The sequence below is a fragment of the Melanerpes formicivorus genome, unplaced genomic scaffold (assembly GCF_026170545.1).
Source record: "Melanerpes formicivorus ecotype bairdi unplaced genomic scaffold, bMelFor1.0.p_v2 SCAF_64, whole genome shotgun sequence".
In the NCBI taxonomy this organism is placed as follows: Eukaryota; Metazoa; Chordata; class Aves; order Piciformes; family Picidae; genus Melanerpes; species Melanerpes formicivorus.
The window spans coordinates 1,253,841-1,269,332 of NW_027142416.1; the positions used below are offsets into that span (position 1 = coordinate 1,253,841).

The window sequence follows — 15,492 nt, forward strand, 5'->3', positions numbered from 1 at the left end:
GGTGATAAAGGTGTGCAGGGCAGTGTGGGGAGGATGGAGCCAGGCTCTGCTCAGGGATGTCCAAGGACTGGACAAGGGGCACTGGGGGCAAGCTGGAGCAGAGGAGGTGCCATGGAAAGAGAAGGGAAAACTTCCCTGTGAGGGTGCCAGAGCAGGCTGCCCAAGAGGTCGTGGAAATCCTTTTCTGGAGACATTCATGACCCTCCTGGATGTGTTCCTGTGTGACCTGCCCTGGGTGACTGTGCTGTGGCAGGGGGGTCGGACTGGATGATCTTTGGAGGTCCCTTCCAACCCTTAACATTAACCCTTAATTCTGTCATTCTGTGAAAGCTGAAGTTCTTATCTCCCCCGCTGCTGCAGTGTTACTGTACACAGTGCTTTAATCCCACACATCACTTCAGAAATATCATCATCAAAGATCTGGGGATACATTTGGAGATAAGATTGGTTGGTGATAAGATTACCGACAGCATAATTATGGAAATGAGAAAAGAATCCCTTCAGGCTTTGTTGTAATGACTTCTGAGCATCTTGCATCATCACAGGCAGACAGCAGGCTTCAGGATGCCAGGCATCAGCAAGAGGAATGTGGAAAGTCTTGTTTGGGTTGGTGTTGATGTTTCCAGGAAGGGAGGACACCCTGTGTCTTCCCAGTGAAATTGGATCAGGTAGAAAAACGTGATCTTTTGGAAAATCAAAGCTGATCTTCCCTTGATCTCCTGTGCACTTGTCTTCTGTTGCACTGGTAAACTGCATTCCTGTCAGCCACCCCTGCTGGGAGAGACCTCGGCAGTCTGCTCTGTGCCCCCAGTTTGGAATCCAAAGACAACAGGAGACCATTGTAGCCCTGGCTGCACAGTGCAGATTCCAGAAGCACAGAGCATTAGGGGTTGGAAGGGACCTCCAGAGATCATCCAGTCCAACTCCTGTGCCAGAGCAGATTCACATAGGGTAGTCTGCACAGGAATGCATCCAGGTGGGTTTGGAAAGTCTCCAGAGAAGGAGACTCCACAACCTCTCTGGGCAGCCTGCTCCAGGGCTCTGTCACCCTCACTGCAAATAAGTTTCTCCTCATGTTGAGATGAAGCCTTCTATGTTCAAGCTTGTACCCCTTATTCTTTGTCTTACTATTGAGCACCACCAAAAAGAACTTGGCCCCCTCCACTTGACACCCACCCCTCAGATATTGATAGACGTTACTTAATTGGACTGTGTTAATTAATAGTAGTGTTGTTGGTTTTGTTATTAATTTACTGATGTGAGGAGAGTTGCTGTAGGACCTGATGGTCTTCTGGTAATATCTTTATACCAAGGGACTAGGTCATGTGTTGGCTTCATAAGACTTGTGACCATAGAGGACTTTTCAGGGTCTGGAGTTTCCTGAAGCTCATACCTGTTCTTCTTCACTGTTCTTTCTGTGTCATTGTTGATCCACACACAGTGACCTTGACTGGTGCTGTCACTGCCTGCTTAGCCTGACAAACCCATAGAGTCTTAGATTGACTCAGGCTGAAGGGTACCCCAGAGATCATCTCCTCCAACCTCTCCACCAGGGCCAGGGCCACCTCTCAAATGAACTCAGCTACTCAAGGTCTCATCCAACCTGGCCTTCAACATCCCAAGGGAGGAGGTAGCTACAACCTCCCTGGGCAGCCTATTCCAGAGTCACCACCCTCCTACTGAAGAACTTCTTCCTCAGATGCAGTCTAACCCTGCTCTCCCTCAGCTTCAATCCATTCCCCCTTGTTCTGTCTCTAGTCACCCTCAGGGAAAGTCCCTCTGCAGCCTCTCTGTAGCATCCCTTCAGCTATTGGAAGGCAGCTCTAAGGTTTCATAGTTTCATTCAGGGTTGGAAGGGACCACAAGAATCATCTAGTTCCAACCTCCCTGCCATGGGCAGGGACACCCCACACTAGATCAGGCTGGACAGAGCCTCATCCAGCCTGCTCTTAAACACCTCCAGGGACAGCACCCCAACCACCTCCCTGGACAACACATTCCAGGGTTTCACCACTCTCATGGTGAAGAACCTCCTCCTCACATCTAGCCTGAATCTCCCCACCTCCAGCTTCATTCCATTCCCCCTAGTCCTATCACTACCTGAGATCCTGAGAAGTCCTTCCCCAGCCTTCCTGTAGGCCCCCTTCAGATACTGGAAGGCCACAATTAGGTCACCTCAGAGCCTTCTCTTCTGCAGACTGAACAGTCCCAACTCCTTCAGTCTGTCCTCATAGGAGAGGTGCTCCAGCCCTCTGATCATCCTTGTGGCCCTTCTCTGGACACCTTCCAGAACCTCCACATCCCTCTTGTAATAGGGGCTCCAGAACTGGACACAGTACTGCAGGTGGGGTCTCACCAGGGCTGAGTAGAGGGGGAGGATCACCTCCCTTGACCTGCTGGCCACACTTGTCCTGATGCAGCCCAGGATCTGATTGGCTTTGCGGGCTGCAAGTGCACACTGAGAGCTCATGTTGAGCTTTTTGTCCACCAGCACCCCCAAGTCTCTCTCCTCAGGGCTGCTTTCCAGCCAGTCACTGCCCAGCCTGGATTTGTGCCTGGGGTTGCCTCGACCCAGATGAAGGACCCTGCACTTGGTCTTGTTGAACCTCATGATGTTGGCTTGTGCCCACCTCTCCAGCCTGTCAAGATCCCTCTGGATGGCCTCCCTTCCCTCCAGCCTGTCTGCTGCACCACACAGCTTGGTGTCATCAGCAAACTTGCTGAGGGTGCACTCAATGCCACTGTCCATGGCACCCACAAAGATGTTGAATAAGACAGGTCCCAGGACTGATCCCTGAGGGACTCTGCTTGTCACTGGCCTCCACTGGGACACGGAGCCATTGACAGCCACTCTTTGGGTGCGGCCATCAAGCCAGTTCCTTATCCATCTAGTGGCACACCCATCAAACCCATGTGTCACCAGCTCTCCCTCAGCTTCAAACCATTCCCCCTTGTCCTGTCTCCACACACCCTCAGGAAAAGTCCCTCTGCAGCCTTCCTAGAGGTCTCCCTGGAGTCTTCTCTTCTCCAGGCTGAACAAGCCCAGCTCCCTCAGCCTGCCCTCACAGCACAGGTGCTTCAGCCCAGGTCCAGTCTAACCCTATTCTCCCTCAGCTTCAAAACATTCCCCCTTGTCCTGTTGCTGACTGAATTCTCTGGGGAGCTGTGGCATCCAATGTGTCCTCCAGGCACTGCTGAACTGTAGGTGTTGCTGTAGGTATAGGGTCTTAATACTTCTATTAAGACTCATTGGAAAGTAAAATACTCTTGCAGTTCTTGGTCCACCAAGCAGTGACCGCACATAGCCCTCACACAAACATCTGCAGTGCTCCAAAAGGATGTTTCACCTTGTGCTGGCCACAGAAATCCTTGGACCTCTCTGCCGAAATCTGCACTGCTCATCATCTGAATCTTTGTGGCTAAGGGCCCTCCAGGCAGCTGTGGCTGGTGCAATAGTGACATTCAGGCACCATTTTGTGTGTATCAACAATGACACAGAAGGAACAGTGAAGAGGCACAGGTGACCACTCAGCTCTGCGTCAGGCAGGTTATAGGAGGGGGAGAACTTTGCACTCTCTACAGCTACCTGAAAGGAGTTTGGAGTGAGGAGGGGGCAGCCTCTTCTCCATGTTGTGAAGCGACAGGACCGCAGGAGGTGGTTTCAAGCTGCACCAGGGGAGGTTCAGGCTGGATATCAGGAAATATTTCTTCACTGAAAGGATTCTAAAGCATTGGAACAGGCTGCCCAGTCACCATCCCTGGGGGTGTTCAAACAGCCTGTGGATCTGGTGCATTGACCCTGCAGTGCTGGGTCAGACATTGGACTGGGTGATCTCAGAGGACTCTTCCAGCTAGATACATTCTGTGCTTGCTGTGATTCTGTGAAAGAGCACTGCAGAAGCTCATGCCCCAGACTGGAAGCCAGGAGCAGCTCAATGCTCCTCACAATGACTGTTTCCCATTCCCCCCTGCTGGGTTCTGTGTCTGGTCACATTCAGTAACTGTAGTGATCAGACAAGATGCAACTGCAGCTTGTCAGCTGATTTAATTAAAACCAGATTGCCTTTTTTTTGGTTTTGGTTTGGTTTGGTTTGGTTTATTGCCTCTCACACATCATTAATATTCTAAGAGGTGCCTGCAATCTAAAGATTGGAATCAGTCTCACTGTGCTCTTTCCAAGTTTGAATTCCCAGACCTACAAACCTGGGAAAGAGATTTAAAGGGACAGGTAAGAGTTAGAAGCTAATTTGATTGCACTGGAGTGGACCAGTCATTGGTCCAAATAAGTGCTTATTAAGGGACCAGTCTTTCAGGTTGCTTTGAAATGCAGTGCAAGCTTTGCTTCCATGACTAGGAGTGGGAATAGAATATATATAGGATTTCCCAGCAGATCAGGTCTTGCCTCTGCAGACTGCTGCTCATCCAAGTGGTTGGTTATGTAAATATGTTAAAAAGATGTGAGTAAATAACACTGCACCCTTTCTGCTTGGCTCATTGTCTACATATTTAGCAACAGCAGTGCTGTTATCATCCCTCTTCTGGAGTGCATTGGAATGGCTCAGGTTGGAAGGGACCTCAGAGATTGGAAGGGACCTCAGAGATTGGAAGGGACCTCAGAGGTCATCTCCTCCAACCTCCTCACCATGCCCAAGGACACCTCTCAACTACACTCAGCTGATCAAGGCCTCATCCAACCTGGCCTTCAATACCCCCAGGCAGGAGGCAGCCACAGCCTCCCTGGGCAGCCTGTTCCAGAATCTCACCACCCTCACACTGAAGAACTTCTTCCTCAGATCCAGTCTAACCCTGCTCTCCCTCAGCTTCAAACCATTCCCCCTTGTCCTGTCTCTACACACCCTCAGGAAAAGTCCCTCTGCAGCCTTCCTGGAGGATCCTTTCAGCTATTGGAAGGCAGCTCTAAGGTCCCCTCAGAGCCTTCTCTTCTGCAGGCTGAGCAAGCCCAGCTCACTCAGCCTGTCCTTATATCAGAGGTGCTCCAGCATTTGCATTATCTTTGTGGCCTTCTCTGCACTTTCTTCACCAGCTCTGTGTCCTCCTTCTGCTGGGGACACCAGACCTGGAGGCAGGATTGGAGGTGGGGTCTCAGCAGAGTAGGTAAGATCCAATTTCACAGTGACTAAAACAGCCCACAGAGGCACTGGAGTTGCAACCCCCACATTCCAAGGACAATCCCTGGATAACGTGGCATTTAAAATGCTCCCCAACAATTTATTTAGCAGTCATTAATCCTCCATCAGCAGCTTGTGCAGCCCTGCTTCCTTTAAGCATTGCTTCCATTCCCGGTCACAGCTGAGCCAAGCTTTTACTGACTGGAGCCCAGCTTTACAGGTATTTTGCAGCCAATGCCCATGCAGCTTTCTTAAGGTAAAATGCAGGCAACTGGAGTCAACCAACGCTGCTGAATTGAGGTAGTAGGAGCTTGAGAACGTTTTGCATACCAGTCATCAGTGTAGGTGATAGCTATTACCCTGTTCTTGTGCTGGGAGCCCACGCAGATGCTATCTCTCCTGCCTGTCTGTTCCAACACGCAGCTCAGCTCATCTCATTTGCAGCCCTTTGCTTTAATTAGCTGGTCTTTGCTCCACTCTTTCATATGTCAAGCAGCCTCGGTACACCTCAGAGGCAGTTTGTTGTCTTTACTTTGTCATTCGCACCAGCACATAAACCTTGCCCTCCTTATGATCCTCACTGCTTGTTGGAAGTCGAAGCACTGCTGTTTAATTTTAATCTTCACTGATTTCCATTTGTTCCATGTTCAAATGCTGGGAGCATTGCATTCCCTAATTAAATCACAGAATCATGGAATTGTCAGGGTTGGAAGGGACCTCAAGGATCAACCAGTTCCAACCCCCTTGCCATGGGCAGGGACACCTCACACTACAGCAGGTTGCTCACAGCCACATCCAGCCTGGCCTCCAGGGATGAGGCTTCCACCACCTCCCTGGGCAACCTGTGCCAGTCTCTCACCACCCTCATGGGGAAGAACTTCTTCCTGACATCCAACCTGAATTTACCCATTTCTAGTTTTGTTCCATTCCCCCCAGTCCTATCACTCCCTGACACCATAAAAAGTCCCTCCCCAGCCTTCTTGGAGCCCCCTTCAGATACTGGAAGACCACAATAAGGTCTCCTGGGAGCCTTCTCTTCTCCAGACTGAACAGCCCCAACTCTCTCAGTCTGTCCTCATAGCAGAGGTGCTTCAGCCCTCTGATCATCCTTGTGGCCCTTCTCTGGACACATTCCAGCACCTCCAGATCCTTCCTGTAATAGTGGCTGAAGAACTGGCCACAGTACTCCAGGTGGGGTCTCACCAGAGTGGAGTAGAGGGGGAGAATGACCTCCTCAACCAAAAGCCAACCCCCCACTCCCATTCCCCTTCCACCAGTGGGTCATGCTAAGCCTGGCTGGGATACTTACCTCAACAATGTCCCTGAGCATAGGCAGTGAGCCTAAGAGGGGCTAGCTGCAAGGGACCACTCGAAGCTGTCAGAGGTTAGCTAATGGTGGTTAATAGAACAGGTGCAAATCTTGTGTGCCTTCCTAGGGTTGTGTGACTGGCTTCTTGCTGCTACTGCTTCTCCTTTTTATATGTAAACTACTAAATATTCATCTCACCCATGAAAGCCAAATTCTGAGACACCAAGACTTAAAATTGACCCCAGAGAAAAGAATGAGAGGGGGACGTGGGTGGCTGTCCTCTGCCTTTCAAATGTCGTGGTTAACTGGGAGGGAATCCGAGGTTGTTTACAGCTGTCTGACAGGTGGGGAGGCTGGCCCTGCCATCTGTGCCTGTGGCTGATCCTCATACTGAGCCTGGAGCATGTTCAGGATGTCATCTAGCTTCTGGTCCATCTGCATGACCTGTTAAGGAATCAGAAAGCAGACAACTGTGAAACGGTTGCACATGCTTCTGGTGAGAGACATCCACTGACCACAAGTGCTTGGATGGATAAAGCCTGGCAGTGAGCTTGAGCATCTGAGAACCACCAGCACCTCTGAGTTTTGTCTAGCCTCTTATTCTAGAAAGGTTGGAGGATGCTGCAAAGGCACAGGGAAGGGTGTAGACCAATGCAAAGTGGCAGCAGCAAGACAGGACATTGCTGGCATGAGAACTTGACCACTTGAGTCAGCCATTGGTCTCTCTGCCTTTTCCCAGGCTTTGCCAACTCCTTTTGGTGATGATGCATCCTGGAAACATCTGCCCTGAAACTCTCTTTCATTCCTTGGTTCATCATGAATGTTTTTTTCCCCATTACCTCTCCCAGTGCTTCACCACCCTTAGTTATAGGACATCCATCATGCTTTCCATTACTGCCGTGGGAAATGAAGCAGCTCCCCTCCCTTTCAGGCTGTAAGCAGCTGCCTCTGTGTACCTCACAGTCAGAGATCCCAGCAGATAGGGTGTTTATGGCCATTATTAGAGCCTGACCTGCTGAAAACCACAGCACAGCACCAAGGACTTCAGTGAAAAAGAAACAACTTTTCTATAGGAATCCTGACATGCTCAGTCCTCCTCTCAGCTGGAATTTCTCAGGCATAGTCCCTAGGCAGAGGATTCTCTTCTAGTTATTACTGTTATTGAGCATGAGAAGCTCCCCAGGAGCCAGCAGTGCCCTCATGCAGCCCAGAAGGCAGCTGTGTGCTGGGCTGCAGCCAGAGGAGTGTGGGCAGCAGGGCAAGAGAGGGGATTCTGTCCCTTGACTCTGCTCTGCTCAGACCCCACCTCCAATCCTGCCTCCAGGTCTGGTGTCCCCAGCAGAAGAAGGACACAGAGCTGGTGAAGAGAGTGCAGAGAAGGCCACAAAGATAATGCAAGTGCTGGAGCACCTCTGATATAAGGACAGGCTGAGTGAGCTGGGCTTGTTCAGCCAGGAGAAGAGAAGACTCTGGGGGGGGACCTTAGAGCTGCCTTCCAATAGCTGAAAGGATCCTCCAGGAAGGCTGCAGAGAGACTTCTCCTGAGGGTGTCTAGAGACAGGACAAGGAGGAATGGTTTGAAGCTGAGGGAGAGCAGGGTTAGACTGCATCTGAGGAAGTTCTTCAGTGTGAGGGTGGTGAGACTCTGGAACAGGCTGCCCAGGGAGGCTGTGGCTGCCTCCTGCTTGAGGGTGTTGAAGGCCAGGTTGGATGAGGCCTTGATCAGCTGAGTGTAGTTGAGAGGTGTCCTTGGGCATGGTGGGGAGGTTGGAGGAGATGACCTCTGAGGTCCCTTCCAACCTGAGCTATTCTAGGATTCTGTGATTTTTGAGCAGGGAAAGGCCACTCTGGGTTTTTTAAGGGATGTTCTTTTATACTTTCTACTGGGTTTTTTTTTGCATCCCAGGAGTGCCAAGCAGGCATTACCCCACTGCTCTGACAGGGTTTGCCTTCTCTGTAACGGCATCTCACTCATCTTAGCATCAGCAGATGGGACAGGCTTGGGTCTGTTGATTGCTCTACTTTGCTCTAAAGGCAAAACTGTGTCCAGCATCATGTAAGCAGCTGGGATTGCCTCTAATGATGCCTGAACACAGTGCATCTTTGTGTAACAGACCAGCCCAAGAAGAATGAGCATTTTGAAGAACATTGGATGGTTCACTTTACAGTTATCTGCTGTGAAACTCTGAGCCTCTGCAAACTGTGATCTGTCCCAGTGGGTCCAACAAACTTTGATAGCAAACCTTTTAAAGCAATATCAGATCTAAGCTGAGCTTTCATCAACAAGAGAGACAGAGAGAAGGAGAGAGGGAAGGGTTCTGAGCCTGTTTCTATGCAAAGATAACTTTGGAAACAGCCATTGGCAGCATTGACTGAAAGTTTAGCAGGCTGAGACTGCTTTAAAAACTGAGGCAAGGAAAAATCACCTAAGCCACTTGCCCTCCCCTCTGCCTTTTCTCACTGCAAGTGTTGGCTCCCCTGGGGGCCCCTCAAACCTCAAGGTACCAGGAGCTTATTCAAGTGCTATCATTTTGGCAACCACTCTTCTCTCCTCTATACAACCTGCTAGGGGAAGTATCCCTGGAGGAAGGAGAGATGTGCTATTCTTTCTTTCATTTCTCCTGTGAGGACAGACTGAGAATTGGGACTGTTCAGTCTGGGAGAGAAGGCTCTGAGGAGACTTTATTGTGGCCTTCCAGTATCTGAAGGGGGCCTACAAGAAAGCTGGGGGAGGGACCAGGTAGGGTAGAGTGTCAGGTAATGATAGGACTAGGGGGAATGAAGCAAAATTAGAAATGGGTAGATTTAGATTTGATGTCAGGAAGAAATTCTTCACCCTGAGGGTGTTGAGACACTGGCACAGGTTGCTCAGGGAGGTAGTAGAAGCCTCATCCTTGGAGCCCAGGCTGGATGTGGCTGTGAGCAACCTGATGTAGTGTGAGGTGTCCCTGCCCATGGCAGGGAGTTGGAACTAGATGATGCTTGAGGTCCCTTCCAACCCTGACAATTCTATGATTCTGTGATTTCTGCTTTCGTGACTGCTGTCTTCTGGTAGCAAAGGCCTTCTCCCAGCCTCGGATTTGTTGTGGGTGCCAGTTAGCTGAGGCAGTATTTTCAAGCACCAAGGAAGGAGTATTTAGGGCATGGGTTAGACAGTTTAGCCCTTCATGATGATGTCTGCCCAGTTGCTTTCAGGTGCATGTCCAGCACTACCTGAGCAGTGACTAGGGTGGGCAGGGCAAAGTGTATGGTCATGGGAGGATGGGACATGCTTACTGTAGCCCCCCTGAGTGAGGGGCAGTTGGTGCCAAGCCTGAGCAGCCATTAGCTATTGACACTCTTTGGTTGAAGGGAAGGGAGCTCAGGGCAGAGTCTGTGTCTGGAAGAGGTGCAGCTACCTCTTGGACAGCCTGGCCCTACACCACAAGTAGCATCTCTGCCTTGTCTCCTAATTAATGAGCTGCTAGCTGAGAGGAGCCAGTGGTGCTTGTGGCAGGGCTCGCTCTCCTCTGTGATCACTGACAGAAGCACTGCCAGTGCTCTCCTCTCGGGTGCAAGAGCTACATCTTCTGCTCAGCCTTAACTTGGCTGGAACTCTGGAAGTCACTAGGAGTTGAAGGGTTAAGCAGCATGGAATTAATTTTCAAACCACAGCCTCTATTTTCTCCCCCGTTCTTGAAAAGCCTGTTTGGCTGATGCCGGTCGTGACTCAACAGAATCTCTCTGCAGCAGGAACGTTGCACAGAGCAGCAACTAAAGCAGAGCTAACACATTGCAGGAGGGTAAAAAGAGGAGGTGTAGGCTGGGAAATGGGATCAGGCAGATGAAAGATCGTTTGGGGCTTTCTTTTGTGAAGCTTTGTTGATTTTGATCTGAACGCTTAATCTCAGATAAGCTATGCCTGCATATTCCATATCATTTAAACTCGCTGTGTTTCTCTGTGTTTTGCCAACTCAGTGAAAGAAGGTGATGGGGAATAGCTTTGTACTCCTTTCTTTGCAGAAGAAGAGGGTGGAGAATATAAATATTCATCTTCAGGGAGAGAAAATGAGAAATTGGTACACATGGGAGTAGGTTACACTCCATTCCTGTCACGCCTTCCACACAAGGTCCTGCAAAGCTCTCCTGGACATTAACAAATGAAGCTGCTCAGTTCTCCTGTCAGCCCTCTGCACAGGAGGGCTTTCATGATGATTTTTGAGACCAGAAGCAGGAGCCTGCAAATTAAGCTACCCATAAGATGTGGTCTGTAGCAGATCTCTTGGAACCCTTGGCTTTGTATTTTTATACATGGGCTCAAGATGCCACTTCCTGACTCCAGATGGTCTAAAATGTGCCTTGCTTTGAACATGCACCTGAACTGGTAGAATGTTAGTCAGGAAAACACAAATCCCACCCCCTCCCCCACCCCTGCTTTCTGACTTGGGGTGTCTTGCTTTGCACCTGCACCTAAACTGGTAACACTTCAGTCAGGAAGAAAGAAAGAAGGAAGGAAAGAAGGAAAGCAGGAAGGAAGAGAGGGAGGGAGGGGAGAAGGAAGGAAGGGAGGGAGGGAGGGAGGAAGCAAGGAAGAGAGGGAAGGAAGAAGGAAGAGGGAGGGAGCAAAGAAGAAAGAGAAGGAGGGAGGAAGGAAGGGAGGGAAGAAGGAAGAGAGAGAGGGAAGGAGGAAGGGAGGAAGGAAGAAAGAGGGAGAGGAAGGAAGAAAGAGGGGGAGAAGGAAGAAAGAGGGGAAGGAAGGAAATGAAAGAAAGAGTGGAAGCAAAGAAGGAAAAGAAAGAGGAAGGAAGGAAAAGAAAGAAGGAGAAAGAATAGAAGGAAGAGAGGAAGGAAGGGAGCAAGGAGGCAAGGAAGCAAAGAAGGAAGGAAGATAAAGAGGAAGGAAGGAAGAGAGGAAGGAAGGAAGAGAGGAAGAGAGGAAGGAAGGAAGGAAGGAAGGAAGGAGGGAGGGAGGAAAGGAAGGAAGGAAGGACCCACTTTCTGACTTGAGGTGCTCTAAAATATGCCTTGCTTTGCACAAACACCTAAACTGTGGTAAAACTTCAGAGAGAAAACCAAATTGTGAAGTGACCTGCTTGAAACAGAGCCTTTAAACTGGGTTTGGAGGCTGGTTACCTGTGAGGAAAGAGTGCCCCAAAGGAGAGCTGTGGACACACTTCAAGGCTTGACTAAAGTCAGCAGGATGTCCTGAAGGGTTAGAAGCCTTTTTACATAGGTGAAGGTTTTCCACACAAGTCTTGGCTTTAGGTTTCTCCAAATCCACCTAGAGGCTTTTCCTTTCCTTAAGACCAAAGGGAACAAGTTGGTTTTTGAGTTCCACAGCCAGCCCAGCATGCAGGCAAAGGGTTAAGTCGTACAAGATGTTTTTCAGCTGAGTAAAGTGAGAAGCCATCCAGGGGCTGGCTGCAGAGTTTCCAGAGAGATGTGATATGGCCCTTGCAGGCTCGGTGGAGACAGGTGAGTTTGGCAGCTGTCCACGGGCAAATGGCAACAAAACTTCTGTTCTCCCACAGCACAAAAGTGCTCTGGAGACCATCTATAAAATTGTTAAAATGCTTTTATAGCCCTTTCAACTGCTCTGTAGAAAGGAGGCTTGCAAAAGCAGTTTAAAATATTGCCCTGTTGTTATTGGTGCTGTGAGGTGAGCTGAGGGAGTGTTGAAATGTGTATTCATTTTAACATCCCCCTGTGAAAGGGGGCTGGACTCCATGGTGACATTCAGGGCTGCTAGACAAAGGAAAGGTCTCTCAGTCAGCTCCAGTGAGTCACAGCGAGCCATGGAAGCAATCTGGGTCATTCAGCTTGTGAGATGCACGGTGTCATAGAATCATAGAATTGTTAGGGTTTGAAGGGACCTCAAGGAGCATCCAGTTCCAATCCCACTGCCATGGGCAGGGACACCTCACACTACAGCAGGTTGCTCACAGCCACATCCAGCCTGGCCTTCAAAACCTCCAGGGATGAGGCTTCTACCACCTCCCTGGGCAACCTGTTCCAGTGTCTCACCACCCTCATGGGGAAGAATTTCTTCCTGACATCCAATCTGAATCTACTCATTTGTAGTTTTGTTCCATTCCCCCCAGTCCTATCACTACCTGACACCCCTGTCCCCTGCCTTTCACACGGAGCATCACTTGGAAGTTGCTTTGGAGGTTCTCTTTGTGAGAGCTGGTGTCTCTAAATAGCCTCTTTTCACCCTGGTGGGCACCTGCTGCAGAAATCAGAGAATCACAGAATGTTTGGGGCTGGAAGGGACCTCGAGAGGGTCCCTCGAGAAGGAAGCTCATGAAGGTGAGTGGGGGCTGCCGAGGCAGCTGGGCTGCGGGAGGGCGCTGTGGGCCTGATGGCCCCCGGGGGGCTTTCAGTGGAGGGGAGTGGCAGGAGAAGTACTTAGTGTGTCACTGAAATCCAGTACAACCCCCCTGCCAGAGAAGGATCACCTAGAGCAGGTCACACAGGAACTCATCCAGGCAGGTCTTGAATATCTCCAGAGAGGGAGACTCCACAACCCCCCTGGGCAGCCTCTTCCAGTGTTCTGTCACCCTCACAGGGAAATAATTCTTCCTCCTGTTCCCATGGAACTTCCTCTGCCTCAGCTTCCACCACTGCCCCTTGTCCTGTCATTGGGCATCACTGAGCAGAGCCTGGCTCCATCCTTTTGGCACTCACCCTGCACATCTTTATAAACACGAATGAGGTCACCCCTCAGTCTCCTCCTCTCCAAGCTGAGGAGCCCCAGCTCCCTCAGTCTCTCCTCGCAAGGAAGTTGTTCCCCTCCCTCTAGAGAAAGGGACCCGAGGAATGGCAGCAGCGTGCAGGAGGAGGGTTGGTCTGTGCAGGGGATTTGCCACATGCTGGGCAGATTCCTGGGAGCTTTTTTCCTGACATGTTTTGCATGTGCACAGCATAGACAAAATGCCTACGTGGGAAACTTAGCTGGAGGAGCCACATTATTGTCTCCCCAAAATTCCTCTCACTAGAAGCCAGAAAAATTCCTCTCCCCAGGTTTTGCCTATCTTTTAAGTATGATTTCTGGAGGCTGGGCAAGGCAGTTTCGACAATGTTGACCACACACTGGCCTGCACTGCCTGCAGAGGAGTAGCAGAAGGGGAGGATTCTCTGCTGGGGCACTGAAGTCAATCTGCAAACCCACAAATGTGCTCACACGTTGCTAAGGAGGTGGAGCTTTGTGTCAAAAGCTAAACCCCACAAATCAAATAGAGTTGCTGTCACCTCCAACAGGCTCTGGTCTCTCCCTGCCTGTAGCAGTCCTGCATGAACTGATCACAATGAGCTGAGCTCTGCAGTATTTGTGCAGTTGCCTGCTACATGGTACTGAGTATCATAGAATCATGGAATGGTTTGTGTTGCAAGGGACCTTCAAACCTCATCCAGTCCAACCTGCCCTGCAGTCAGCAGGGACATCCTGCACTAGAGCAGGTTGTTCAGAGCCTTGTCCAGTCTCACCTTGAATACCTTCAGGAAGAGGGTCTCAACTACCTCCATGGGCAACCTGTTGCAGTGTTCCAGCACCCTCATGGTGCAGAACTTGTTCCTCACATCCAATCCAAATCTGCTCTTCCCTCATTGCCCCTCGTCCTGTCCCTGGCAGGCCTTTGCAAACAGTCCCTCTGCAGCCTCCTTGTAGCCCACTTCAGGTACTGGCAGGCTGCTCTTAGGTTTCCCCAGAGCCTTCTCTTCTCCAGGCTGAACAGCCTCAGCTTCCTCAGCCTGTCCTCACAGCAGAGGTGCTCCAACCCCTGATCATTTTTGTGGCCTCCTCTGGACCCTCTCAATCAGGTCCATATCCTTCCTGTGTTGAGGGCTGCAGACCTGGACACAGCACTGCAGGTGAGGTCTCGCCAGAGCAGAGGGGCAGGATCCCCTCTCTTCATCTCTGGCCACACTGCTTTCGATGCAGCATAGGCTGCCATTGGCCTTCTGGGCTGCAAGTGCCCATTGCTGGCTCCTGCCCAGGACCCCCAAGTCCTTTTCTGCAGGGCTGCTCTCAATCTCATTCTCCCCCAGCCTAGACTGAGATCTAGAATTGCCCTGACCTAGGTGCAGGACCTTGCACTTTGCCTTACTGAACCCCATGGGATTCTCTTCAGCCCAGCTCTCCAGCCTGTCCAGGTCCCTCTGGATGGCACCATCCCATCCTTCAGTCTTATCAGTCACACCGTTCAGCTTGGTATCATCTGCAAAAATGCTGAGGGTGCTTCAATCTTGCTGTTGATATCACTGATGAAGAGACTGGGCAGCACTGGTCCAAATACAGAGCCTTGAGGGACACCACTTGTCATCTAAGATTTAGCTCACAGCAGAAACTGGTATTAATGTAGCAAAATCCGTTGTGGTTGAGTTGGGCCAGAGCTGTCCCATGTTATGGACGCTTCCATTTCTCACTTGTGTCACAGAGTGATTTAGCTTAAACTGTTTGTCCAGAAATTCGTAGAATCACAGAATGGTTTGGGTTAGGCTTATTTCCTCTAGATGGGTTCATAGGCAAGACCCAGATAATTTGGGAGCTTTCCTTCCACCTGATGATGATTGCCACCTTTTTCACAGTATCACCAAGATTGGAAGAGACCTCAAAGATCATCAAGTCCAACCTGTCACCACAGACTTCATGACTAAACCATGGCACCAAGTGCCGCATCCAAGCCCCTCTTGAACACCTCCAGGGACAGTGACTCCACCACCTCCCTGGGCAGCACATTCCAATGGCGAACAACTCTCTTGGTGAAGAACTTTCTCCCCACCTCCAGCCTAAACTTCCCCTCCTGGTGATTTTCCATTTTAATTCAGCACTGAACATGCAGCAAACTTCTCAGGCTTTGATCCCCAGTCAGGCAGAATCACAGAATGGTTTGGGTTGGAAAGGACCTTCAAAGGTCACCCAGTCCAACCCCCTGCAGTCAGCACGGACATCCTCCACTAGCTCCGGTTGCCCAGAGCCCTGTTGAGCCTCACCTTGAATATCTCCAGGGATGGGGCTCCAACCTTCTCCTTGGGCAACCTGTTGCAGTGTTCCAATTTCCAAATTCATGCCATTTT

General features: G+C 50.4%; 1 protein-coding gene across 1 annotated transcript in view; it reads right to left on the minus strand.

Annotated features, from left to right (window-relative positions):
* Positions 1-6,082: 6,082 nt before the first annotated feature.
* Positions 6,083-15,492, minus strand: part of LOC137453274 (potassium voltage-gated channel subfamily KQT member 1-like) — a 374,577-nt gene continuing 365,167 nt past the window's right edge. Inside the window, exon 16 of the mRNA XM_068162391.1 lies at positions 6,083-6,882. Within this exon, the coding sequence (XP_068018492.1) occupies positions 6,766-6,882 (117 nt within the window). The 3' untranslated portion in view covers positions 6,083-6,765. The remainder of the gene's footprint in view (positions 6,883-15,492) is intronic.